This window comes from Loxodonta africana, chromosome 18 (assembly GCF_030014295.1).
Source record: "Loxodonta africana isolate mLoxAfr1 chromosome 18, mLoxAfr1.hap2, whole genome shotgun sequence".
Taxonomy (NCBI): domain Eukaryota; kingdom Metazoa; phylum Chordata; class Mammalia; order Proboscidea; family Elephantidae; genus Loxodonta; species Loxodonta africana.
The window spans coordinates 63,211,034-63,238,210 of NC_087359.1; the positions used below are offsets into that span (position 1 = coordinate 63,211,034).

The 27,177-nt window shown below is 50.2% G+C and overlaps 3 protein-coding genes across 11 annotated transcripts in view; 2 read left to right on the forward strand and 1 right to left on the reverse strand.

The window, feature by feature from the left end:
- Nucleotides 1–95: 95 nt before the first annotated feature.
- On the forward strand, nt 96–10,284 carry SERPINF2 (serpin family F member 2). Of its 2 annotated transcripts, none has more exons than XM_023556264.2 (9): nt 96–2,473; nt 2,659–2,712; nt 2,835–2,897; nt 3,099–3,402; nt 3,881–4,024; nt 4,151–4,354; nt 4,877–5,019; nt 5,351–5,555; nt 6,231–10,284. In XM_023556264.2, the coding sequence occupies exons 1-9, from the start codon at nt 2,411–2,413 to the stop codon at nt 6,638–6,640; spliced, it is 1,590 nt and encodes a 529-aa protein (XP_023412032.2). In that variant the 5' UTR covers nt 96–2,410; the 3' UTR covers nt 6,641–10,284. The 2 variants fall into 2 exon arrangements, with proteins under 2 accessions (XP_023412032.2, XP_023412033.2); XM_023556265.2 differs by having other exon boundaries at nt 2,659–2,697.
- Nucleotides 10,285–12,041: 1,757 nt separating this feature from the next.
- On the forward strand, nt 12,042–23,085 carry SERPINF1 (serpin family F member 1). Its single transcript, XM_003416977.4, has 8 exons — nt 12,042–12,125; nt 16,282–16,369; nt 17,621–17,819; nt 18,522–18,677; nt 19,097–19,300; nt 20,429–20,571; nt 21,554–21,764; nt 22,698–23,085. The coding sequence occupies exons 2-8, from the start codon at nt 16,289–16,291 to the stop codon at nt 22,955–22,957; spliced, it is 1,254 nt and encodes a 417-aa protein (XP_003417025.1). The 5' UTR covers nt 12,042–12,125; nt 16,282–16,288; the 3' UTR covers nt 22,958–23,085.
- A 1,733-nt stretch (nt 23,086–24,818) lies between these two features.
- The window catches only part of SMYD4 (SET and MYND domain containing 4), a 49,689-nt gene continuing 47,330 nt past the window's right edge, over nt 24,819–27,177 (reverse strand). For all 8 annotated transcript variants that reach the window (XM_023556269.2, XM_003416978.4, XM_023556267.2 and 5 more), the window contains 2 exons: nt 26,972–27,095; nt 24,819–25,655 (listed from right to left, as the gene is read on the reverse strand). In XM_023556269.2, the coding sequence (XP_023412037.1) occupies nt 25,502–25,655; nt 26,972–27,095 (278 nt within the window). In that variant the 3' untranslated portion in view covers nt 24,819–25,501. The remainder of the gene's footprint in view (nt 25,656–26,971; nt 27,096–27,177) is intronic.

Consider the following 27,177-nt stretch of genomic DNA (forward strand, 5'->3'; position numbering starts at 1 on the left):
GGAAATCTGAGACCCAGCAGCTTCCAGGGCAGTGGGGAGGGGGAAGGGGGACGCCAGTCTGGCCACTGCTCTTCGGGTGGCATGAGGTATGGGGCTTTGTTGTATGCAGCCCCAGGCTGGTTTTCAGAACCCTCACCCTTGGGGTGGGTCAGGAGGCGTTGCTCGCAATGAGGTAGGACTTGGGTACCTCTGAGGGAGGCTCCATCCTTTGGCATGCTCCTCTCCCCACCCCAGGCTGAAGACAGCCAACCAGGATCCTGGGCTTGTAAGGGTTGGGGGTAGGCATTCTAGCCCAGGCTCTCGGCATAGACTCCTACAGCTTCCTCTTCCCTCCCCCGGAGCCTGGGAGGCAGCTGTGGGGGAGAGGGGAGGACATTGGAGCAGGAACCGAGATGTGACCCTGGGCTCAGCTCTGTGGCCTTGGCCAGGTCCACGTAGCCTCTCTGAGCCAGGCTGGAACGGGAATCATCCCCACCTGTAGGGCCTCTGGAAAGCTTGATATAGGGCCAGGCCCCTGCCCTTCCTGGGTCTGCCCTCACCTGCCCAGGCCCAGCCTCCTCCATTGTCTCCTTCTGCACCTCCTTTCTCCAGGCTCAGGTGGGATCCAAACCTAAGGGGGCTCCAGGGTCTCTCAGAATTAGATGCCTGGTGGGAAAGGGGTGAAAGGGGCTTCTGGCCCCAATATCAATGTTTAACCGGATGTGCTTGCCAATATTTACCAGAAGAGAAAGCAATCCTGAAAAGGGGTTGGCTCAGAGCAAAGGTCCTGGTGGGAGGGGAGGGCTAGGCTGGCCTGGCTGGAGCTGGGCAGAGCGTGGGGAGCACCAAGCGGGGCCAGAGGAACATCGTGTGCGGCAGCAAGGAGCCTGAGGAGGTACGAGGGAGCGGGGGCTTGGGCCTGCTCCCTGGGGCAGGAGATGAGCTGAGAGCTGGTCCCTGATGCAGGAGTCTGCTCTGAATTTGTTCAGGAGGCCTGGAGATTCCCAGCGTCCTAGGGTGGTGAGGAGCCAAGGCTGGACCTTTGTGAGGGGAGACTGAGTGGGAAGTGGGGCTCAGTTTGAAGAACTGAAGTCCTTTTCTTGTGACCCACCCCACCCCAGTGCTGTCGAGTCAACTCCGACTCATAGCGACCCTATAGAATAGAGTAGAACTGCCCCATAGAGTTTCCAAGGAGCGCGTGGCGGATTCGAACTGCCTACCCTTTGGTTAGCAGCCATAGCACTTAACCACTATGCCATCTTCTTGTGAGGAACACTCAAAAACCCAGGCTGTAGCTCAGGGCCAGGCCAAGGGCCCTGCCTGTCGTGGGGAGTAGGGTTAGGATGACAGGCCTTCCCAGTGGCCTGGCCCTGAGAATGGTGGTAGCCCTACTCTGGGGCTCCAGCTGGGGCTGATTTATCCTCCTCCTTTTTTTGTCTCAGACTAAGACCTGGTGGCTCAATGGTTAAAAGCTCACCTGCTAACCAAAAGGTTGGTAGTTAGAATCCACCAGCTGCTCTTTGGAAACCCTATGGGGGGCAGTTCTACTTGGTTCTACAGGGTCACTATGAGTTGGAATTGACTCTATGGCAATGGGCTTTTTTTTTTTTAGGCTAACACCTGCTCATCCCAACTGTCACTCAGCAGCCTGGCTTCTCAGAGCTGGCCTGGGGCAGGGTGGGGGGTGAGGCCTGTGATTCCCGTAAGTCCAAGGGTGGCTCTGGCTGGAGTCATTCATTGGGCTCCACTGCTAGGTCAACAGGGCAGCTCTAGGGTCAACCCCCCACCCCTGCTGTGTCTGAGGACCTCAGGGTTGCATGCCTGTCCCCGCTGTGAGAAGGGCTGGCCACATGGACAGCAGGTTGTGTAGGGGCTCTGGGTCAGGGGAGACCTTATGTGGAAGGGCTTCAGGGCAGGCTCCCCAGAAGGCGGGGACCCTGAGCTAGACTGAGAACAGCCATGAATGAAGTACCAGGCATTGTACTCAGTATTTACAAAGATGGCCTTATTAGGGTCTTCACTGCACCATGGGAGGAGATAGGGACTTTTGCTGCCATTTTCAAGATAAGTCAAAGCTCCGAGGGACTTAGGAAGGTACCCAGGTCACCCTAGCAGGAGGCAAGCCTGACTCATAACATGAGGCCTTAAAGAACAAGGATTTTTTAAAAATAATACTTTCTTTCTATTAACCAAAACATTCTCAGTGCTGGAAATGTGAAAAACCAGAAAGAAAACACAAACAGAAAAACAAGTGCTGGGAGAAATTCCAGCCTCTCAGAGCTGAGAAACACCACTAATGTGTTTTGGGGTCATGTGCCATAGCTCAGGAGTTTGTCTTGTCTGTGAGCATGAGTGTGGTGGGTTGGATTCGGATGGCTGGCTGTGGGGGCGTGAGGTGGGAGCTGAGGCTTCCTGTCCCTGACACAGGAACATGGCACTGCTCCGGGGGCTCCTGGTGTTCAGCTTGTCCTGTCTGCAAGGCCCCTGCTTGGTGGTGAGGAGGGGCCCCTGTCTCGTGGGGCAGGGGTCGGTCAAATTGAAGAGGCTGGGAGGCAGTGGTGGGAGAGGCCAGAGGTGCTGAAGGGGAGGAGGAGATGGGCCAGGCTGGGAGGGGAAGGAGGGGACAGGATTTGGCTCTGATGGGGTCATCCCCTCCCACCTTTGTCCCTTTCTCAACAGTTCTCTCCTGTGGGTGCCGTGGGGCCCTTGGACCAGCAGGTGCTGGGGAGTGAGGTGCACGTGAGAGGGAGGGAGGCACCAGGGAGGAGGAACTGGGTCTGAAGCCTCACCTGTGACCTGTGCAGGGTGGGGCCCACAGGAAGGGCCACTCTCTATCTGCTTCCTTCTCTCTGCAGTTCATAAGTGGGGAGACCCAGGAGAAGCTGCCTCTGCCTCCCCTCCTCAAGTTGGGCAACAAGGTACAAGCTGGTGGGGCTGGGAAGAGTAGGCGGAACCAGAGGAAGGAGGGCCAATCAGCAGGGGTGAGGGGTCTAGGAGGGTGGCCTTGAGGTTGAGGCTCTGGAGTTTGGAGGCAGAAGGGAGATGGTTGGAAGGATAGAAGGAATGGATGTGGTCCCCAGAGTGCCAGCGTCCACCACATTCTCTCTCTCTTCCCTCAGCACTGGGACAAGATCCTGCCACACCCAAGTGCCGAGGCTATGAGGGAGACCTTCAACACAGAGCCTGGAGATGACACCTTGAGCCCACTGACCCCAGAACCTCCCCAGCAGGAGCCTGATGCCCTGAAAAGGGCCCCAGGAGACTGCAAGGGGACCTCAACCCCAGAGCAGACCCGCAGGCTGGCCCAGGCCATGATGGCTTTCACTACAGACCTATTCTCCCTGGTGGCCCACACGTCAACCAGCCCCAACCTCGTCCTGTCGCCCCTGAGCGTGGCCCTGGCACTGTCTCACCTGGCATTAGGTACCGTGGTAGCACCCGTCCAGATTGGCAGAGATGGGAGGCCAGTAGGAACCCAGTCGTCCAGAGTATTGCAGTGGGTGGCTCCTCCATCAGGATCACTTGGGCGTTTGGTAAAAATGCAAATTTCGGGTCTCTATGAGTCAGAATCCCAGGGATTGGGCCCAGGGATCTGCCTACGCACAAGTTCGCCTGGTGATTTTTATGCAAGAGTTTCATTGCTACAATGTCTCCCATTGGACTGGAGGGTCTCCTTGTGGGAAACTGAGGTCCAGAGAGAGAAGGCAATTGCGAGAGTGAGGTCACCTTGCCTTCATGGCGGAGATGAGAGTAGACCTTGGGAGTCCAGTACTTGGTCTGGCATTGGGAGGAGAGTTGGTGGCCCTGTGGGTATGCTCATGGTGGCTATCCAAGAGGGACTGGATGAACGAGGCCTGGAGGAACGCCCAGCCTGGGCCACAGCCCATACGTTCCCCTCCAGGTGCTCGGAACCAGACGTTGCAGAGGTTGCAGCAGGTGCTGCATGCGGACTCCGGGCCCTGCCTCCCCCACCTGCTGAGCCGCCTCTACCAGGACCTGGGCCCTGGGGCATTCCGATTGGCTGCCAGAATGTACCTGGAGAAAGGTAGGTGCTGAGGGCAGAGCTCCCTGGGGGTGGCCGGGGGTGAAGGGGATGGGCTTGGCCTTGGGTAGTAGCCTGGGCCCAGCAGATCCTGAGCCCTGGGAACAGTTTGCTGCCTCTTCTGTGTAGGATTTCCCATCAAAGATGACTTCCTGGAACAGTCGGAACAGCTTTTTGGCGCGAAGCCCATGAGCCTGACGGGAAGACAGGGGGATGACCTGGCAAACATCAACCAGTGGGTGAAGGAGGCCACGGAAGGGAAGATTGAGAACTTCCTCTTGGAGCTACCTGAAAACACAGTGCTGCTTCTCCTTAATGCCATCCACTTCCAGGGTGCGGCCTTCCCCTTCTCAAGTACCCAGGCACTGGAAATCCCCACCCTTGGTTTCCTCTGTGTTGCCCTGGAGGCTGAGTTGGGCTTGTTCTGAGGGTTCCTCTCCCTCTTAAGGGCCATAAGGCAGGGAGCCAGAAGAGCTCTCTGGATAGTGGCTTGGGGGAGGGGACAGGAGACAGGGAAGGGTGTGGTGGCGAGAGGGCCTAGGAACTGGGTGGTAGTGGGGCCTGTTGTGGAGAGGACACCCTAGAAGGAAGCTGGGTATACACAGACCCAGGGTGACTTCCTAGGAACACTGCAGGGGCTGGGAGGGTAGAGCCCAGATTTAAAAAACGCTGTAGGGAAGAGACCTCAGAACAGCGGTGGGGGTGGGGGGTGGGGTCCACTGCACATAGCCCGAGGAATACTGGCCTCTACCCCTTGTTCTGTGAAAAAGTTCTGGGTGGGATGGGAAGAGGCTGGTGTTGAGGAGCCCACCCTGGTCCCAGCCCTTGCGGCCTCTGCCCTCCACCTGGATGCAGGTCTCTGGAGGAGCAAGTTCGACCCAAGCCTCACCCAGAGAGACACTTTCCACCTGGACAAGCAGTTCACAGTGCCCGTGGACATGATGCGAGCCCACAAGTACCCTCTACGGTGGTTCTTGCTGGAGCAGCCTGAGATGCAGGTCGGCCTAGGTTGCCTGGGTTCTGGCGGTGGGGAGGGGAGTAGGCAGGAGCTGGGGACGGGGCCCTACCTTCCTGTTGCAGGGCAGTCATGTCCTTAGGGCTGGTGGCTCTGAAAGATCTCTCTGTCTCCCTACCCAGGAGGACCTAGTAGGGTCCAACTTGCAAGGTGGGCAGCTGGTGTGACTTCATTTCACAGATGAGGAGCTGAAGGCTCAGTGAGGCAGAACTTGATAATCCCATTCATCTGTCTCCAAAACACATGTTGTCCCAGACGCCGCCTGGGCTTGGGTGCTTGCTGGTCCTCACGTTGCCTCCTTCCCTTGTTTGCAGGTGGCTCACTTCCCCTTTAAGAACAACATGAGCTTTGTGGTCATTGTGCCTGCTCAGTTTGAATGGAACGTGTCCCAGGTGCTGGCCAACCTGAGCTGGGACACCCTGCACCAGCCTTCAGTGCGGGAGAGGCCCACCAATGTCCGGCTGCCAAAGCTGCACCTGAAATACCAGCTGGACCTGGTGGCCACCCTCAGCCAGCTGGGTAAGGAGGCTGGGTATGGACCAGTTGGATAAGGAGGCTGGGGCAGTGTGGGTGAGGAGGGAGCCACTGCCTGGCACTCGGTATGGGTCAGAGCTAGCGTTATGTCCTACCCTTTGCTGGGGCATAGGAAGGATGAGGGGATTCGATATGAGCCCCTGAACCCTCTGTTCCTGGGGTGGGCTGGGAGGCCCAGGAAACGGGGATCTGCTTTGCCCAAGAACATTGCAAAGACCCCCAGGTGAGAGCCTGGGGTAGCCTCCTAGAAGGAGGAGGAAGATAAACTGGGATTTCACACTGTTAAGGAGATGCATCCACCCATCAGTCATTTGCTAAGCAACTTCTATGTGCCAGGTGCTGTACTAGACCCTGGGAGCACCCTGTGTACAAAGAGCTCAGTATAACAGGCTGGGCAGACAAGGAATCAGACATTTCCTGTTCAGTATAAGTGATAAGACAGAGGGGAGCTGTGGGAGAACATTGAATGGCATCAAGTTGCACTTCAGGAAAGGCTTCCAGGAGGCAGTGCCATTTAAGCTGAGGCTTGAAGGTTAAATAGTAGTTAGCCAGCGGATCTGTGGGCTAACAGATCCAGGGCCAGGACTCTCTACCAAGCAGGTCCAGCCAGGCAGCTGTGGGCAGAGGTTGGCTCTGACCAGCTGTCTGCTGCCCTGGCAGGCCTGCAGGAGCTGTTCCAGGCCCCAGACCTGAGTGGGATCTCTGACGAGAGCCTGGTGGTGTCCAGCGTGCAGCATCAATCCACCTTGGAGCTGAGCGAGGCTGGCGTGGAGGCGACCGCGGCGACCAGTACGGCCATGTCCCGCATGTCCCTCTCTTCTTTCAGCGTAAACCGTCCCTTCCTCTTCTTCATTTTCGAGGACACCATAGGCTTGCCCCTCTTTGTGGGCAGTGTGAGGAACCCCAACCCTGGTGTGCAGCGGGAGCGCAAGGAGCAGCAGGATTCCCCGGACAACAACTCCTTCCAGAACCTGAAAACCTTCCCCCGCGGAGACAAGCCGTTTGGCCCTGACTTGAAACTTGCGCCTCCCTTGGAGGAGGATTACCCTGAACCTAGCAGCCCCAAGTGAGGGGCCGTGGCCGCCAGCATCCTGAGTCCCTTGCCTGGACAAGCCTCTCAACTCACGTGACTCTTTCCAACCAGCTTCATGGCATGGGGGCAGGGTCTCGGGGTGAGGGAGGGGGCAACCCTGGAGGAGAGGAGCCATTCTTTTCCATCTCCTCTTGAAGAATTTGGGGGTGGGGGGTGGGGGCAGGCCTCAGGGAATTTTGCATCATTTCTTCCAAAGGGTATCCTTTTTGGGGCTTGGGTGGTAGGGCAGCTGTGAGTCCAGGTTTGTCTGGAGGGTAGGTTAGGCTATTCCCTATGTAAGCTGGACCACCTCCATGTTCGTTTACAAGACAGAGAGGGACAGGATGGGGAAGCTGCCCTTGGACGTGTCCCAGGACATCCTGATTGTGGAGAGGGAAGATGGGCCCTGATGGTGGCCCAGGGACAGAGCATGGTCCCGGGGGCCAGGTACCGTGGGCTGGCCCTGCCCCTCGTGAGGCCTTGTGTCCTGCTCAGTCTGCAGAGGCTGGGTATCTGACATAATCTGGCTTTGACATAACATGCTGAAGGCTGGGCATGTTGCCTCTCCTGGCCTGCAGCCTGTTACCCTGGGCTCCTAGTGGTCATTGGAGATGCCAACACTGCCAGGATCCCTCTTCCTTCCTCTCTCCTGCCTTCCTCCTCTGCCTGGTAGTTCAGGAGCTGAGGCAGAGATGAGCCTCATGAGCTCCTAAAGCCTGTTTTGTAGTTTTTGTAGTGATTTTTACACCAACTGAATAAAGAATGAATGGGCTGGGCTGGTCTGATGTCACTGTTCTGGGCATGGGTAGGAGCAAACGGGGCGGCTAGAAAAAGGCAGGGAAGAGGCCCACCATCTGCACTGTGGAGAAACAGGCTGGGCCCCTAGGAGAGGGTGCAGCACTCTGCGCCACATCTAGGCTCAGAGGCCACTGGCCAGCCCTTCTCCACTGCACAGTCCCCTCTGACCTCGCTGGCCCTCTTCAGGGCCACCCCCATGCCAGACTGGCTCTTTGCTCAGCCTGCTCCCCTCAACATGCCTCAGGCAGCCAGCTGCAAGGGCAGCTCAGAATAGCGCCAGCCTCCTGGTTGAGGAGAAAAACTGGCAATTAGGGAGCTTGTGGAGTTTCTAATTACATGTTGGCCCCTCTGCCAGGAGCTGGCGCCCGTCAGCCGGGGCAGGCTACCGGGAACACCCGGCTCCAGCTGGAGGCTGTCCTCGCCTAAGGATTTAGGCAAAACAGTTGGGGGCACTTGGCACAGTTCCGATGCCTTCCTCTGTGCCACATCCCAGGAGCTGGGGACAGCATGGGCGTTCACACAGGTGGGGAGCACCATGACTGGTGGTGGGTGGGCTCACTTCCACGGTGGGACTTGTCTGTGAAGGTGGAGTGTACATGTGGCAGTAGGTACAGTGGTTGAGGGCTCCTTCATGTCTCTGTTCCAAAGGCCACTGGAGCAGAGACCTGAAGGAGGTGAGAGAGAGCACTGTAGAAGTCTCAGGAAGAGGATTCTGGGCAGAGGGGATGGCAAATGCAGAGTTCCTGAGGTGGGAGCATGCTTGAAAGGTCCAAGATGAGCAGGAGACCCATGTGGTTGGGGTGGAACGAGTAAGGGGGTAGAAAAGAGGTCAGAGAAGAGCTAGGGACAGATTATGTAGGACTTTAGGGTTATTTTAAAGATAGTAGCTTTTATCCTGAAAGATAAGAAGTCACTGGAAAGTTAAATCACCAAATCCACCGTGGTGGTTCAGTGAAAGAATTCTCATCTTCAATGCTGGAGACCAGGGTTCGATTCCCAGCCAACGTACCTCATGTGCAGCTACTAACCCTATGTGTCTGTGGAGGCTTGTGGGTAGCTATGATGCTGAACAGATTTCAGTGGCGTTTCCAGACTAAGATGGACTAGGAAGAAAGACCTGGAAATCTACTTCTGAAAATCAGCCAATGAAAACCCTTTGGATCACAATGGTTTGTTCTGAAACCAATCATGGGGATGGTATAGGACTGGGCAGCATTTCATACTGTTGTTGGCATAAGCTGGGGACCAACTTGACATCAGCTGACAATAACCTATTATGCACAACTTTGCCAATAATTGCCAGATTGTTCTTCAAAGCAGTTGTACCAATATACATTCTCACCAGCAGGCCATAAGAGATCCTGGTTGTCCACATCTTTGTCAATACTTGGTATGGCCAGATGTTTAAATTTTGCCAATCTGATGAATGTGAAATATAAATCTCATTATGGTTTTAAGTTACATTCCCCTAATTAGTAGTAATCTTTTCGTAAGATTATTGGCCATTTAGGATTCTTCAGTGAATTACCTGGGCCTATTTTTCTGTTGAATTCTTTTTTCTATTGATTTGTAGTTCTTTATATATTACAGTTAGTCATTTTTTTTGTCAGTTACATGTGTTACAAGTATTACCTCCCAGCAAGGGGCTTGTCTTTTCACTTTGTTTTATGATATCTTTCATGAAAACAAGTTTTTAATTTTAATGCCAAATTTATCAATCTTTTATAATGTGTGCTTTTTTGGTGTCTTGTTTAAAAAATCTTTCCTACCCAGAGGTCACAAAAGTATCCATCTAATTTTCTTCTAAAATGTATTTACAATTTTACCTGTTTTATGTGTGTGTGTGTATTTGCTTTTTTTTTTTTTTAAAGCAAAGAATATCTCAAAAAGGATACACAAGAAAGAAATTAACATTGGATGCCTCCTGGGAGGGTGACTGGAGGTCAGCGTTGAGAAGGAGCCTTTTTACTGTATGCCTTTTACTGCTTTTGAGTTTTGACTCATGTGACTAAAAAATTACCTATTCAAAAATAAGTAAATAATTTAAATAAAAGTCATCAGGAAAAGTTCTGTAGAAACAGAAATAGTTTTTCACTTTTAAATCTTTAATGGACTAGGGTTAATTTTTAATTATTTCTTAATTGTGGTAAGTATTGGAATTAATTTTTGTGCCTGGTGTCAGGTACGGATCCAATTTTAATTTGTCCTTATGGAACATCACTAGTCTCAATATCATTTATTGAGGATGGCCTCCACCTGGATTGCCCTTCCCAACCTTTCTATGCTTCAAAAAAAAAAAGTCCAAAACCCAGTTGCCACTGATTGACCCTGCTTCATGGCGACCCCATGGGTGTCAGAGTAGAACTGTGCTCCACAGGGTTTTCAATGGCTGACTTTTCAGAAGTAGATTGCCAGGCCTCTCTTCCAAGCAGGGGTACATTAACCAGTAAGCAAGGCACTCACGGGCCTCCTTGTGTAGTGCACAATTTTGCATGGGTTTCATCGCATCTTTGATAGGTGAAAATTGTGCACTATAGATTAGTAAGTAAGCACAAGTAAGTCTGTGCATACCTTGCTTATTGGGTTATTCATTCCTGTCCCTGCTTCCAAGGCACCTCTGGGTGGACTTGAACCTCTAACCTCTCGGTTAGCAGCTGAGTGCTTAATGATTTGCACCACTCAGGGACTCCTTTCTATGATTAGATCATTCTTATTCACCCTTCAAGGCTCAGCTCAGATTCACATATTCCAGAAAACCTTCACCAAACCTCACCGCAACTGTGGTACCAATACCCTAGGGAGCACTGCTGTCCAATAGGAATGTTAATATGAGCTGCAAAGGTGGGCCAGTTATTTAATTTTAAGTTTTATAGTAGCCACATTAAAAAATAAAAAGAAGGAGCACTTGGTAAATGCCTCTCTGCCCTGTGTTTCCCCAATTCGTGAATGGTATTACCCTCAATAAAACTCTTCACTTTTTTAACAAGAAAATAAAAAGAAATAAGCTAAATTAATTTTAATAATGTTACTTAACCAATATAATATCATCTCAATATGTAACCAATATAAAACTTATTGAGCTATTTTCCGTTCTTTTTTCATACTAAGCATTCAAAATTTGGTGTGTATTTTATTTACACTTATGGCAGATCTCAATTCAGACTGGTCACATTTCAAGTGCTCTGCAGACAGTTGTGGCTAGTGGCTGCCATACTGGATAGCGTGGCTATAGAGACTGCTATCATAGAATGTGCTGTATTACACTGGAATGATCTGTTCTCATCTCAGCCTAATTAGCTAGTAAATCTTTGGAGGGTGAACACTGAGTCATCTTCTCCTCCTGCTCGCCATGTACTCTGTGTAGTACCATGTATAGTGCCTTTAGGGGTACTCGACAATTTTTTTGTTGAAAGGGACTGAAGTCTATTGACATATTTTTCCTTAAACAAGCTGAACACTGCCCACTGGAAAATTCTACCCAGGGGCCATAGCTCTGCTCTCTGGAGCCTTGAACGTGGACACCTGAAATCTGAACATAGCTGTCAGTTCCCCCTAAATTTTCTCTTCCTGAAGCTATAGATCTTTCCAAGCACTCCCCTTTCCTTTTCTGACTTCTCCTGTAAATGACTACTGAACTTTCAATCAAGATTCATACCTTCTTAGGAAATGTTTTGCTATATTCTCTAATTGTTTCTGATGTCAGTGTTTTAGTTTCTCAACCTCATTGCAAGTACCCAAACACCCCAAGGCAGGCAGGGCCTAAGTTTTCTCCTTTTCAGGCAACTTCTACTACGCCTGGCTTGGTGCTAGGCACGTGGTAGACATCCTTCACTATTAATGTGCACAGTGGGTCTCATTTCTTTCTCTGGTCATATGTTTTCCCCACTGCCGTTTCAGACCCTCGGAAATCACAGAATTTCAGAACTGAGAAAACATGCAGACCTATCAGTCTAAAAAAAAAAAAAAAAAAAAAAAAATAATCAGTCTATCCCTTCCTTTTTCAGACAAGAAACAGTAGGAGCCAGGAGAGTTACCTTGCCCTGAACCCCAGGGATAGTGCCAGAGCCACTATCCAGAAAAACACAGTCCCAACCACTGGGCTCGTTTTCTCCACTCCACCAACCCGTGTCTCAGCCTTCTCCTGAAGGATACCACTCCTCAGTCCTGTCTCCCACCTGAGGCTGGCCAGGGTGCCCTCTGGGGGTCTGCCAGCTTGCAGGGGGTCCCAGCAGGCAGCATGCAAGGCCAGTGCCTTGAAGGAAGGTCAGGTGGAAGAGTGGGATGTGTGAATGTGTGTGTTGTGGCAGAAGGGCCAAACCAAACCCACCGCCGCTGAGTTGATTCTGACTCATAGTGACCCTAGGTAGAGCTGCCCCATAGGGTTTCCAAGGAGCAGCTGGTGGACTCGAACTGCTGACCTTTTGGTTAGCAGCCAAATGCTTAACCACTGTGCCACCAGGGCCCCCGTGGAAGGGCAGCAGCGGGTTAAAGTTAACACCAGACAATGATGCAATCACAGAGCCCAAATTGAGTGCAGGTTGCTTTAAGAAAGGAGTAGCTGTAATCTGAAGCCTTCTGGCCAAAGCATTGGGAGGCAGCAAAAAAGCAGTTGTGCTTGCTGGGGCCCCCCAGTGTGCAGGCTCTGAGGGACCTAGGCTGGGAGTGGAGCTGCAGCGCACCCGCAGGTAAAGCAGCTCCCCATCTGGTCTGTGTGCTAGGGGAAGTCTGCGTGTCCCCTGGACTGGGAGGACTGGGGAGAGGCAGGGGTACTCCGGGGAGCAGAAAAGAGAGGTGCAGGAGAGAGGAGGTGGGAAGTGGTAGACCCTGCAGCTTGGACACTGGGTGAGTGGATGAGAGAGGGCAGATGGAGTGGGGGGGGGGGGGCAGAAGGTCAGAACCTAATTATCCCCAAACCCTACTGCACTCATCAGAAACAAGGCTGGAAAGACTTTTGAATGAAGTGAGTGGGAAACAACAGAGGAAGCGGTAGGGGAAGCAGACAGCAGTGCCTCAGAGGGGCTTTCTGCCCTGAGGGAAGGATGGGCTCTCAGGGAGCTGCGCGCCCCCCTGGGCCAGTCAGGGAAGCAGCCCCTCCTACAGCCCGCCTCATCTTCAGCCCAATTCCCTGGTCCTTTTTCAAATCAGCTGGTGCTGATTTCAAAGATAATTTCCTAACACTGCCCAGCAGTTGGCCCTGCTGAGCCTGCCCCAGGGCTGGGATGGAGTACTGCTGGGTCCTTCCATTCAGCCCCTACCCATGCTCTTTGGCCAAATTAGCTTTAAAAGCTGGGAAACCAATGGAGTTTTGGCCTCTTGCAAAAGATGACCCCTATCTAGCTCAGCCAGTAGATGTTATCTGGGGGCTCGGCTGCCAGTGCTGGAGAGGAGCGCTATCCGCACCCTTTCCTCTCCTGGGGGCAAACCACAGCCAGGAGACAAAGAAAAGCTGTGGACTTCCCAGAAACCCCGTCACTGTCTGGCCTATGACTGTCCACTGGGAGTTCAGACCCCAGGCTGAGGGTGAGAGAGGAATGGTGCCAGGAGCCCTGTTCTAGGGCTGGCCTCTCTGATGTCTGGGGAGATACAACTCTGGGGACCCCGGTCTGACTCATTCAGGCTCCGAGACCGCAGAAGGAGCACTGCCTGGGGGCTGGTGGGGTCACCATGGTTGGGCCAGGAAGGGACCCCTCCAAATCCTTCTCCCAGAGCACGGGGAGAGGGAGGGGCCCTTCCCGGCACTGCCCACAAGGTCCACTGCCATGTGGCTTGAAGGCCGTGTGGTTCTGGGAGGAGGAAAAGGAGGGACTGTGTTTGTCTCACACTGGATTTAATCTGAAACACATGTACTGGCTCTGATCGCTTCCTCCTAGCTTGGAGACAAGATCACAAAATTCCAGCTCCTTGTGTCTCTTTTGATTTGGGCAATGTGGCAGATAGTAAGGCCTGACCTTGGCCTAACAGGAAGGATATCTGCTCCCCCCCACCCGCCCCCCGTAGGACTGGAGTCTGGTGTAGGTACTGCCCTTTGGACAGGATGGCACCATTACCCTTGCCTCTGGCCAGCCAATGGCCGCCTGCCCCAGCCCACAGGACAATCACCTTCCCCGGGGAGCTGTATGTGCTCGGAGGGGCCCCTCATGCAGACCCCTGCTCTCTGCCCTCACTGCCAGTCCTTGTAGGGGGCTTTTAGTAATCTCCCCACTTCCCTTGGCCCTAGGGCTTGGGGTGCCGGCTCAAAGAGGTGCGATTAATACTAAGTGTCCCCCACGGGTAGCCCTGGGCCAGCTTTGGATCCATGTGCTCTTCCCTGCCAGGTTCCCTTACCTCATCTTCAGTCCTCAGCCCACTCGCTTGGTGACAATGATCAGTCACAACGATCTTAATCAGGGACTCAAGAAGGTACTGTCTTTGAGTGCTTTTGAACTGTCAACTTAGTTTCCTTAAAAAATGATGCCAGGATGACCCTCACCTTTCCCCACCCCCAGCCAGAGGGACTAGAGCTAACAGCTTTTCCTCTAGCCTTGCCTCCTATGCATCTCACTGAGTTTCAGTGTTCTCTCTAAATAAACCAGTCTGCTGAGGCTCAGGAGGGGAGGCTACTGCCAGCTCTGGGTGGGGCTGGCTGGGTGGAGAGCAGCTTTAAGCTTGAGTGGTGTTAAGGTCTCTATTTTGCACTGCAGAAAGCTTTTCCTGTTGTCTTGATGGAAGATTCTGCCCTGAGTCGTGGGGGTAGCCATGTGGAAGAGCAGCTGGCGGAGAATCCAGGGATAGTAGAACTCACACTTTGAGATGTCAGCTCGAGATCAGTGTCCAGAAAGCAAGCCGGGCTGGTTTCCACTGGCAACCCAGCCTGAAGCTGAGCAACCTCAGGAGGCGATCTTTTCTTTGTTGCCATTCATGGTCTACAGTGTTGTCCAGTGGATTATCAGACTTCACTATAAGGACTTTAACTGAAAATCACATACTGCACTCCAAACTTTCCTGATCCAATTTGTTCTGAGAAGTCAGAAAAGTGTGTGTGTGTATGGGTATAAAAGGATATTGAAGAAACCCAAGAACTCCTTGGACTGTGTATACATGTGGTGTGTGCTGTGCATATGTGTATATGTATGTAGAGGGATAATGAAGGAATCGAAGGAATCTTTGGCTTCTGCGTGTGTGTTTTGCACAGAAGGGGAGCAGAGGCAGGGGAGACAAAGTAGTTGAGATGGTAGATACTTGACCTGGCAGTATGGATGGAGGGGGAACATGGACCAGCCAAAGGTCCTGCGTGCTGAGGCCTTGTCTCACTTTCTAACCAGAAGGTCTCTTGGGAGATCCTATCTGAACCTCACTGGTTGCCTTTGTCCCCTCCCACCCCCAGATCCTGACTCAGAGGTAAGTTCATAGATGAGGTGAATGCAGGAAGGCCAGAGGGGTAAGGGATGCTGTAGCCCACGTGCCCTGGGTCCAGACTTCAGAGTTTTACCTCGTGGTCCAAGTGCCAGACCAGAGGCTGGGCAAGCCAGGGCACTACTGAGAAATGTGGTTTTTTGACTTGGAGAAGAGAAGGTTCCAGGGACTTAAGAGGTATTTTCTGAAGAGGGTAGTAAGGGAAAGGGGTATAGCTTGCAGGGGAGAAGTGGGGCCAAAGGATCCAAGTTACAGAGAGACATATTTTGGCTCAGAGGTCATTTGAGAGCTTACCTGTCTCTGGCACAGGTAAGTGCTCTTAGGGCATTATCTAATTTAATTCTTATAACAATAGGTAAGTACTATTTTATTTCCATTTTATGGGAGAGAAAATTGAAATTTAGAGAGCTTTAGCAGGACCGGTGGTATAAACAGCTACGACTTACATTTTGTACCTCTGGGGTTCCTTGGGAAGGTAATGTCCCACTGATAGTATGTGCTGCCAGAAGGCAGGGCCCTATCTAACAGTTTGAAATGGAAACAACAGGCATGTGCTGCAAATTAGTTTTTACAGGATATTGTGTGAGGCGGTGCTGAATCACTGAATTTTTGGTAGGAAAAACACGAACTTTGAAAATTTCTATTTGATACACATGTACCTCTGGACTCTGAGGGTACATATAGGATTTGTGGAATGAGGCATAAAACAAATAAACTATATTACCTACCAAAAATACAGACACACTCAATGATTCAGCATGCCCTCCATTACTGAAAACACGTTATCAACGAAAAACTGAAAGGAAAAAATAATTGGGTCACAAAAGGGTTGAGAGGCAAAATTGAGATTTGAAGCCAGGCTGTCTGGTCCTAGACCCTGCACTCCTAACCATGAGAGTGAGAGCTCTTAAAGCAGAATTGCTGAGATGGGAATGCGCTCTCTTATGAGGCCACAAATTCCAGGTAGATGGAATTTAAGAGGAGAATCTAAAACTTCTTGGGGCTAGCACTGGCTAGTTCAGATGCCTCCATTCTTGGGATTCTATGGGTTATGACACACTGCCCTGAATTCCATTAAATGAACTGTCCAGTCCCTCTGGGGAAAAGCCTCCTTGTGCATTTGTGCTAGGCCATGCTTCCTACAGAGACCATTACTGAACTGCCACTGCTCTGGGGCTTTAGGTTGGAGAGTGGGGCCCCTGACAGAGACAATGGGATACAAGCACCAGCCTGTGAAAGGACTGTGGGCCATGAGGCAGGCAGGTGGATGGATGGGGAAGACCCTGCTGGGAGGGAGGGATAATCAAGCCGAGGGTCCACATTCAGGCTGGAGAGGCTGGAGAGAAGGTGACCAACCCTGGCAAGCCCAGCTTCCTGCCTGGGAGGCCCAGTGGCAGGCACAGGCTGGTGGGTGAAGGAAGTAGCCACTGTCTCTCACTTCTCTTGCAGGCCCAGGATGCAGGCCCTTGTGCTGCTCCTCTGGACGGGTGCCCTCCTTGGGCATGGCGGCTCCCAGAACACCGGCGGGAGCCTGGAGGTCAGTGGGCTGGGTGGCTGCAGTAATCCCAATCTCTCCATAGCAGACAGAACAGGGAATCAGGCACCCAGGTTCCAGGCTAGGCTCTGGCCTTTGCATCTAGGGCCTTGGTGTCTCCATCAGCAAAACGGAGAGAAAACGTCTTGTTCTGCCTTTCAGAGAGCTTGGTGCAGACAATGGTAAATTCTACAACAGTGAAAAGCAAGAGCGCCTTAAAAGTTTGGGGCTGTCCCTTCAGGAAAGACCTTGTCTCATTATCTTGCACTCCTGTGGGTCCCTACTTAGTGGACAGTGTCTGACACCGACCGGGGCACAGGAGAGGATGTAAGAGAGGGACAGACCTCTTCCCTGCCCAGAGAGAGAGCAGACTGGGTGTGAAGGCAGATTCTGACAATTGGAGGGAAGTCTAGGCTGTGTGGCAGTGGGGGGTAGCTGTCACATGAGGGACCAGGGTAGCTGGGACACAGTGGCTGGAGCCCTGGACTTTGTCCTGAGTTCTGAGTTTGAATTTTGGCTCTACCTCTCACTAGCTTTGTGACCTTAGACAAGTTGCTTTGACGTGAGTCTCTATTTCCTTATCTATAAAAGTAGATTACAACACTCATCCTTACAGGGCTGTTGCGGCCATTCCCATTCATTTTTTTCTCATCTCATCTATTGAACACCTTTCGGCAGGTGCTGGGGATGAGTGGAAATAGAAAAGGCCCAGTTTTTGCCTCCAAGGAACTCAGTCTTTTGGGATATCAAACACATCAACAAGTATGAAATGAATAACTCAAAGGGAAACAGCCAGCACAGAGCCTAGCACAAGGCAGGTGGTAAAGAAGTAGTAGCTGACTCTGAGAAAGAGGTCAGAAAATCAAAAGGTCTCTCAGTTTGGGGTGATGATGGAGGAGGTGATATTTGATCAGGGCCATAAAAGCCAGGGAGGTTTTGATGGAGGGATGGCATCTAGGCAGAGACCCGGAAGCAGTAAGCAAGGTCACCTGGTGTGGCCTGTGTATGTGTAGGTTTAAACAAGCATTTAAACTTAGCTAGACAGTATCTCTGCTGGGCTGCCTCTCCCCAGCAGAGAGATCATGCTTCATCAGGGAACATAAACTCATTCCAACCTTAGGTGAAACTCACCATAATTAGGAAGGATGGTCTGAGGCCAGATGACAACCCCACTTGAAGTGATGAGACACGTTATTAACTGTGCATCTCCACTGATCCTTGCGTTCAAATCTGGGACTTTCTGTGTCCTGCCAGGACTCCCCAGCCCCTGATACCACGGGGCTACCAGTGGAAGAGGAGGATCCCTTCTTCAAGGTCCCTGTGAACAAGCTGGCAGCAGCCATCTCCAACTTTGGCTATGACCTTTACCGTGTGAGATCCAGCATGAGCCCTGCTGCCAATGTGCTCCTGTCTCCGCTCAGTGTGGCCACGGCACTCTCTGCCCTGTCACTGGGTGAGTTCTCACATGCAGAAAGCCCCATAAGCCTACACCTGCCACAGACCTGAAGGGGCCCCACTGGGCCTCCTCACGTATGTGGCTCTTCGGGCCCTAGAGACATTCGCCTCAGGGAAGGGTGAAGAGGCGCTGAGAGACTGGGCCCAGCAGGGTCTTGACTTGTGCGAGTGGGCGCTCAAAGCCTGTGCACACACAACTCCATCGTCCCTTGGGATGGGGCCGAGTACTGCTGATGCTGGTATGTGGCTTTGGGGGCCACTTAATGACATGGTGGCTTCAACATTCATTCATTCATTCCTTAAATGCCAGCCATTGGGCTAGGCCCAGGGGCTTTAACCACATATAAGCAGACATGGTCTCTGCCCTCACTGGGGTCACAGCTGGGTTCACAGTGGAAACAAATAAACAAGTAACCACAAAGTAGTCTGGCAAGTGCTGTGACGGGAGAAGTACAGGGACTTGTACCCCTCACTCCCACCCTCATATCTCTCTCTGAAGCCTTTAGTATATTTAGGAAAACCTTTCAGAATACAGTAGTGACCTCAAATTCCTTGCCCGCCTAGAACATCTCCAGTATCAGTCTACTCAGGCTCTCAGCAGACAGAAAGAATAAGCGTATAGCATCTCCTGTCCCGGGAGGTAGGCTCTTTGAGCCATGGTGGGCAGTTATCTAGGCTCACATCCTTGTTTCTTGGCCAGGAGCGGAACAGCGAACCGAGTCCACCATCCACCGGGCTCTCTACTATGACCTAATCAGCATTGCAGACATCCATGACACCTACAAGGAACTCCTCGCCGCAGTCACTGCCCCTGAGAAGAACCTCAAGAGTGCTTCCCGGATCATCTTCGAGAAGAGTGAGCTGCCTTTCTAGCCTGGGCTGTCTGAAGAGTGTGGGGCTTTATGCTCCACACTGGGGATTTCTTTCTAAACAATTGCTTATGTATGCTCAGGCCAGGCCTGGCACTGGTGGGCAGGAAGGGGCCTTGCGAGCCCAAAGAGGATCAGAAAGAGGAAGTGGCCTTAGTGAGAGAGGGGGAGGGCGGGCTGGGGGAGGACAGAAACGTGAAGAGAAACAGCAATGGTCGAACTCTGTTGTTCCCTGTTCAGTGCCTGGGGAAACTGGCATGAAGTCCCAGCATTAAGTCCTGGGAAGAGGCTGGACAGGAAGTCAGGGCCTGCTGAGTACTCAACCAGAGCTTGAGCTGGGCATGCTCTCAAAGAGAGGATGCTGGTTTAGCTCTCGTGCACCAACCTCTGTCCTATTTCTTCCCAGAGCTGCGGATAAAATCAACCTTTGTTGCGCTGCTGGAAAAGTCATACGGGACCAGGCCCAAGGTCCTGATCGGCAACCCTCGCTTGGACCTCCAGGAGATTAACAACTGGGTGCAGGCCCAGATGAAAGGGAAGATCGCTAGGTCCACAAGGGAAATGCCCAATGAAATCAGCATTCTCCTTCTTGGTGTGGCTTACTTCAAGGGTGAGGGCTGCCCCACTTCTTTTTTGGCCAAGGGTGGATGGTAGGCATCAGATAGGGCTGGGCAAGAGAAGTCAAAGGGCTTGCCTGACGTGAATGCAGGGGCAAATACAGGAGAGAGGCCAAGAAATACACTCACCTCAGAGAGATCTGCTTGTCACCAGATCTAAGAAATTGGCAAATATCTGATAAGTGTCTACAAATATAAAAGGCTTGTGGAGAAAGAACAGCAGAGAAGGAAAGAGAACTTATACTCGAGTGCCTGTCGGGGGCTGGGCACTGTGTTAGATTTCTGGCTTTGGAGTTGGGCAAGGTTCTAGACCCAGTTCTACCTTTACCAGCTGTGGAACTCTGCACAAGTTTCATAACGTTTCTGGGCCCATTTTCTCATCTTTAAAGTGAGGACAATACACCTGCCTCACAGGTACTTTATCCATGTTGTCTCTCTCTTTACAATAATCCTAGGACTGGGCCTGGGACACAGCTGGAGCTCAAGAAATGGTTCCTAGTTGTCTAACACTCTTCTTTTAGGCTGCTAGGCTGTGGTGATGAGCCCAGAGATCACAGCTCTAGTTTGATAAACAGCCTCATTCAGACAATGCCTTGGGCGAGTTTTGGGGCAACTTTCCCCTAAAGTCCTAGAGAAAAGCCCAGTGGTTTCCTACTTCAAGCACTGATTTCCAGTGATTAGAAGCAGTAGCTACAGACGTCTACTGAAGGCCACACTAAGCTAAATGAGGTTGGTCATCAGCTCGCTTAGTCACTTCGCCGATTTGGGCTTCAGTTCTCTCAGCTATAAGATGACCCCTGAGGTCCCCTCCAGCTCTGACATCCTTTGGTTCTGTCTCCCACTGTAAAAGTGAACCCCAGTTTATCCTTCTCACAGGCTATTATAGAACTTGTCTGATCCAGAGTTAAATCAATGAAATAACTTATTTCCTTCTGAATTTGCTTCTGGAATATAACCAGGGTCCTAGAAGTATTGTGGCCCTAACTACATATTTTGAGACAGAGCTACTGGCTGACGTGTTACGACCAACTAAGATTCCTTTAGCCAATTTTCAACAACAGCATGGTCCCACTGCCTTTTTGGTCTCTGAGGCTCAGGACACTCCGTTTATTTCATTTCAGGGCAGTGGGTAACCAAGTTTGATTCCAGGAAGACCTCCCTCGCGGATTTCCACTTGGATGAGGAGAGGACTGTGAGAGTCCCCATGATGTCAGATCCTAAGGCCATGTTACGCTATGGCTTGGATTCTGACCTCAACTGCAAGGTCTGTGGGGCAGGGTGGGTGGGGGGAAAGGACAAGGAGAAGCAGAATGGTGTAGCAGAAACAGAATAAGCTTTGAGATCATAGCTGTCTAAATTTTACCTGCTGTGTGACTTTGAGCAAGCTAGTAACTCCCCTGAGCCTTTCCTCTTCTTAAACTGGGAGATGAGCTAGTTACTGAAATGGCTATCTAAGAATCTTGTTGTAAGGATTAACGAGGTGATGTGAAATGAGCCCTCAAGAGTGGGCGCTCAAATGTTGGTGTTCTTTCTTTTCATCTTAACTTTTTCTTTTTCTTTTTTAGAGACCTTTTATTTGTAGAATTCAAAGTTAAACTTTGGAAAACTATCACAACTCCAAATTGCTGGCATTCTGTCTTTCATGTGTATGTGAATTCTCTCAACTTTAAGTCAAGGCACGGATCTCTTTGCAAATACGACAAAAGCTCCCGGAATTCTCTAGACAGTTGCCATGTATGCACATGTACAACATTTCTGCATATGGTTCCAGGGGGCTCTTGGGACCCCTGACGTCATTCTTTCCATAGACCTTAGATTAAGAACTTCTACTCGAGGACCCATTTTATAGCTGGTTTTGTACCCGCCAATGCCTCATTTCCAGTCCAGTGCTCTGTACATAACAGATGATTAGCAAACGCTGGCAGACTGACCATGGGAGAGAACACAGACTTGAGCTTGAATTCTAGCTCCTCAGAATGACAGGAGATAATTCTTTCAGCAGATAACTTCAGTTGGCATTAGGCCGCGGTAACAAAAGGCAACAGCAGACTTTTTGAGGGAACAGCAGGAGATGACTGGCTGCCAGAAAGCAATAGCCCAGAGGGGCAATTCTTAAATAGATTATGGTCTAGGGGAAAGCAAGAGGCCAGGGCCCCAACATGGGAGACAGAGTAGCTGTGTGTGTCTGTTCTCAGGCCCTTGGGCTCTAAAGGACTAACCCATGTGCTTCCTCACTGTTGTTTCAGATTGCTCAGCTGCCCTTGACTGGAAGCACAAGTATCATCTTCTTCCTGCCCCAGAAGGCAACCCAGAATTTGACCATGATAGAAGAGAGCCTCACCTCTGAGTTTATTCAAGACATAGACCGAGAACTGAAGACCGTCCAAGCAGTTCTGACCATCCCTAAGCTGAAGCTGAGTTATGAAGGCGAAGTCACCAAGTCCCTGCAGGAGATGAGTATGTCTGCAAGATCATTTGTCGGTGGGAAGGAGGACAAGTCTTTGAGGCTTCCCCTTGCTAAGCAGAGCTCAAGAGCTCCACGGGATTTATCTTAGTTATCTAGTGCTACCACAACAGAAATACCACACAAATGGATGGCTTTAACAAACAGAAATTTATTCTCTCACAGTTTAGGAGGCCAAAAGTCCAAATTCAGGGTGCCAGCTCCAGGGGAAGGCTTTTTCTCTGTCGGCTCTGGGGGAAGGCCATTGTCATCAATCTTCCCCTGGTCTAGGGGCTTCTCAGGGTAGGGACCCTGGGTCCAAAGGACGCGCCCCGCTCCTGGTGGTATGAGGTCCCCTTCCTCTCTGCTTGATTCTCTTTTATATCTCAAAGAGATTGACCCAACATATAACCTAATACTTAGATTAAGTCCTGCCTCATTAACATAACTGCCTCTAATCCTTTCTCATTAACATCATAGAGGTAGGATTTACAACACACATAGGAAAATCACATCAGATCACAAAATGGTAGACAAGCACACAATAATGGGAATCATGGCCTTTCTGGGGGACATAATTTAATCCATAACCTTGCTGAAGGGAGGCATGGATGGTTCCTTAATTCTAATAGTGCTGGAAGGAAACAGCTGAACTGCCTTCCTGTGAACACTCATTCCCCAACCCCATGAGGATATGTCCTACAGCAGGAGCTAAGAACACTGCTTCTCCAGATAGGTGTCTGACCGGTTTCTAATCCTAACCTCACTGCTGTGTGCTCTTGGGCAAGTCACCTAGCCCCCATGAAGCTCAGAGCTCTATATACTTCACTGTGCTCTACTCTCAGCTTGCTAGCCTTCTTGGCAATCAGGATTTAAGAATCAGTATTATATTCTTTCTTGGGGTTTAGGATAAGGCGAGGTTTTAATTGAAATCTCTATCTCTGCAGAGCTCCAGTCCTTGTTTGATTCACCAGACTTTGGCAAGATCACAGGCAAGCCCATCAAAGTTACTCAAGTGGAACACCGGGCTGGCTTCGAGTGGAACGAGGACGGGGCAGGAACCAACTCCAACCCTGGGGTCCAGCCTGCCCGCCTCACCTTTCCCCTGGACTATCACCTTAACCAACCTTTCATCTTTGTACTGAGGGACACGGACACAGGGACCCTTCTCTTCATAGGCAAAATTCTGGACCCCAGGAGCACCTAATGCTCCAGTTTAACGTTCAAATACCCTAGGAGAAGATAAACCCAGGGGATGGCAGGTTATGTATTACGTGAAGGCTGCCCCTATAATGTTCCACTGTATACTCTGCAATAAAAGAGCTTTAGCCTTAACTTTTGTTAACTTGTTCTTCCCTCTTTTTCCAAGCCACGTTAAGTTCACTGTGAAGCCATACTGCCATTTAGGAAAGTGCTGGTCTTATAGCCTGGTTCTATGTAAACTCTGCAGAACGTCACATCGACAAGAACTTCTAGTTCTCTGCATTGTGTAAAGCAGGGACTGCTTGTCTGCTCTAGGGGGTGTTCATGTACTAGCACCACTACCTCCCCACCCCAGGAGGGTATCTCTTCTGCCACAATCACTGGAGCACACTCTTAAAGAAACCGGACTTCAGGTTTTTCTTTTCTTTTTTTGCAGTCTTTTTAAAATTTTTTTTATTGTGCTTTAAGTGAAAGTTTACAAATCAAGTCAGTCTCTCACACAAAAACTTATATACACCTTGCTACATACTCCCAATTGCTCTCCCCCTAATGGGACAGCCCACTCCCCCGTTAGACTTTAGGTTTGAATGCAAGCACAGGTTACCTCCCAGTCAAACTAGCCTGACATGTGAGGATGCAGGATAACACATGGACAGAAGAGAGGTAATTTGTAACTTTAGGAAAAAACTATTTTTTAGAACATCTAAAGAAAGTCCTCAAGCATGAATAAAGCAGGACCTGATATGCAAACACTCTAAAGATGTTCCTCTTAAGGAAGTATGCCTAGTTTACAAATACACAGAGCCTTTTTGGGGAACCATGAGACACGCCAATTGTTTGGAAGAGAATTACTATGGAATTGCGCAGAGAACTAATTTTTTTTTTCTTGAAAAAGTGAGCTCTACAAAAAAATATCACTGGCTACTTCTGTCACAATGAGTGAGCAGACGAAAAAAACCCCGTTGTGAGTTAGTAGAAAGAAGGATAAATGAAATTCTGCCCTTCATTCAACAACTGTTTGAGAGCTGTATTCCAAACACTCAGCTTCTCAAAAAGCTACAGCCAAGCACTGTCGGGGCTATTCATTTCCTGGTTATAAAGCCATGGCAACCAACTGGTACTTCTTGGGCACGGCCAGGGTTGGCATGCCCTCAAAGCAGGGTAGACCTGGCATTCTTTCCCACTGGCTCATCTGAACCACTTGGTCACCAGTGGTAATACAGCCATCAGGGTTCAGACCCAGAAAGTCTCCCAGCCTCTGACTGGGATGGGGTTTGATAGATAGATACTGTTGTTAGGTGCCATTGAGTTTGCCCCCACATCATGGCGACCCCACGCACAGTAAGATGGGACCGTTGTGATCTATAGGGCTGATTCCTGGAAGCAGATTGACAGGCCTTTTTTCCTAGTCTGGCAGCTCTGTTGAAAACTGTTCAACATCATGGCAGCATACAAGTTTCCACTGACAGACAGTTGGTGGCTGTGCTTGAGATGGACCGGCCAGGGATTGAACCCAAGTCTCCTGCATGGAAAGCAAGGATTCTACCACTGAACCGCCACTGCCCTCAGGCTGGGATGGCCATCACTACACATCCAGGTGGAAAGAGTGGTCATCCCCAACTTCTGTCTCATAAATTTGAAATCACAAGCACAATGCCCCCACCCTTGGCATCTTCTGGAGTTTTTTCCCCCCTTTTTCAGTATTAATGCAGTCTGTATTTTATTTACCAGCTTTGGGAGGTCTGGTAGGAAAAAAATTCTCTTTTTGGGCTTGCTAATAATGAGAAGAACTCAGAAAGGAGGCACATGTGTTGTAAAGTCATTACTATAAGGTTGATTTTATGAGTGTTTGATCAGGGAGTTCGCCAAGAGTATAGAATGAAAGCCAGATAATAAGGGCTGGAAAACTGGTAAAAAACAAATTCAGAGTTGCTATCCCAGGAAGAAATTGCCCAATAATAAGATGGCCCCATATTTATTTCTCTATTCACAATTTATCCTCCACCGGTTTTAACAAAGGATTCAAGGAAGTGAGATACCGTAAGTGAAAGTGTGTGCGTCTCTAGGGGTAAGGAGCCTCACGGATTTCTTACTTTGTAATTATTTTTCAATCACGGCACAACTACTAAGAATTTAAGTTCCTCTTAGGGTAGCACACAGCATTTCATTACGACCAGAAACCATAGGAATGTTCCAGGAAAAAGGACTATGATCATTTCGTGAGGTGGAATCTGGCCAAAGCCCAAGGCTAACACCCAGATGCCTGCAGATCGGCTAAAATCCTTTGAAGGTCGTGGACTCTCCAGATACTGGTTTTAGCTGTTCTGGAAACTGGGAGTTTTTCATGAAGGGCAGTTAACTGCTTAAGAAACATTCATCGAAACAGGTGAGCTTCTCTCTCTGAGGTGCTTTCTGAGTCCTCCCCTCCCCTCATAAACTAGGCTTTCAGGCAAGTCTTGTGTTTACTGGCAACAGCTCAGCAGCACAGAGCCTCTCCAACTCGTCTTCTATGGGTTCCTTTCCTGTGCATCAAAGTCCCCTTGGAATCCTAGCCTGAAGGCCCCACAGGGATGGGCAGCAAGTTCAATAAACAGGATTTCATCTTTTGTAGCTCCTCAATCTCGTCACTCCAAGGGCCACAGTGAACCGACAGAACCTTTTCTGCCTTTTGTATTGTATTCAGAGCTTCGGGTATTGCACACCTGAACCAAAGGAGGCAAGGGGTGTTAATCCACTCATTTAATCATGCAAACATTGAGCGCCTACTCACACACTGTAAAGAATATAAAGTTATATAAGACTGTATCTGTCCTCAAGGATCTTAAAACCTGGTAGGATAGATAAGACACACTCACAAATATACTACAAGGCACAGTTTGGGGAAAAAAGGTATAAAACTTCCAGGATCCAGAGAAACGGAAATCTCGGTGCTTTAATCTGATACTTACCCCAAGACTTACTCAGGAGTCTCCATCTTAGGATAACCAAGTCTACCCCCGACCTAGCTCTGCAGTCCTTTTCTCTCTCTCTGACCAAGTGGGCTGCCTCTGTGTTTCAGGTATCAGGTCCACCCATCATTCATAAATTAGCATCAAGCTTCAAATACTTTGTCCCACACAATGTACACCAATAGCAACTTTATGAAGGTGGGAGGTATTTCATTCAAAAAACCTGCAATTAGGACCTCACAATGATCTCAGCAACAAAAGTAGATAAGGCAGCTAGCTGCTCAACGACTCTACTGTTCTTTAAAGCAGGGTTTTTCAACCTTGATCCTAATGATATTTTGGGTCAAAATAATTGTTTATTGTGGGGCTGTCCTGTGCATTCTAGATTTTTAGCAGCAACCCTGGTCTCTACACACTACATGACAGTAGCACCCTCCTCCCATTCATGACAACCAAAATGTCTCCAAATCCATTGCCTTCAAGTCGATTCTGACTCATAGCGACCCTGCAGGACAGAGTAGAACTGCCCCATAGGGTTTCCAAGGAGTGACTGGTGGATTCGAACTGTTGACCTTTTGGTTGGTAGCCGAGCTCTTAACCACTGCACCACCAGAGCTCCAAAACATCTCTAGACATTGCCAAATGTCCCCGAGGGGGGCAAAATCACCCCTGGTTGAAAACCATTGTCTTAAAAGGAGTCAGATGCAGACTGGAGGGAAGAAAGAAACTCTGGAGTTGAAGGGGCCGAGAAAGAGGGGGCCAGGAGAGGTGAGATAAACCAGGGAGAAATAAGGAGGAACGCTATCGCAGTGGGTGGGGAGGGCCGCACGGCCAGTTTTCCCTGGGAAACCCACTTCAGATCTGAGAGCTTTCCCCACGTCTCGCAGGAAGAAATTCTGAAGCTTGAACTTTTGTCATTGAAACAGAAGGCAAAGATCTCTCCTAAAGGGGAAATGAAGCTTCAGCCTGCTTAAAAGCATAAGAAAAAGAGTAGTATGCGGAAGAGCCTAATAAAAGACCTAAGGGTACATACCATCCTGGTGAAGTGCTGCGAAACAAGGGAGACTTACCCATTGAAAAAGATTTGGGCCAGTTTGAAGAGCTCACGGCCCATTTCAATACTGGATGGGCCATGGCGAACCTCAACCACTTGCAGACTCTTCTGTAGGTGGGTAGCTGACTTTTCCCAGTCCCCTGCGAGGAAAGAAAAATCTTGTTCCAGAAAAAAAGCCATACTCTATGTTGCTTAACATTTTCAGGGTGGGGGAAGCTGAAT

Excerpts from the sequence above, each read along its gene's own strand:
- SERPINF2 (XM_023556264.2), top strand. The coding sequence starts at position 2,411 with ATGGCACTGCTCCGGGGGCTCCTGGTGTTCAGCTTGTCCTGTCTGCAA. Across the intron at positions 2,713-2,834 it reads AGCAGGTGCTGGGGAGTGAG|TTCATAAGTGGGGAGACCCA; the intron begins GTGCACGTGAGA and ends TTCTCTCTGCAG. Across the intron at positions 2,898-3,098 it reads TCCTCAAGTTGGGCAACAAG|CACTGGGACAAGATCCTGCC; the intron begins GTACAAGCTGGT and ends CTCTTCCCTCAG.
- SERPINF1 (XM_003416977.4), top strand. The coding sequence starts at position 16,289 with ATGCAGGCCCTTGTGCTGCTCCTCTGGACGGGTGCCCTCCTTGGGCAT. Across the intron at positions 18,678-19,096 it reads CCGGATCATCTTCGAGAAGA|AGCTGCGGATAAAATCAACC; the intron begins GTGAGCTGCCTT and ends ATTTCTTCCCAG. Across the intron at positions 21,765-22,697 it reads CAAGTCCCTGCAGGAGATGA|AGCTCCAGTCCTTGTTTGAT; the intron begins GTATGTCTGCAA and ends CTATCTCTGCAG.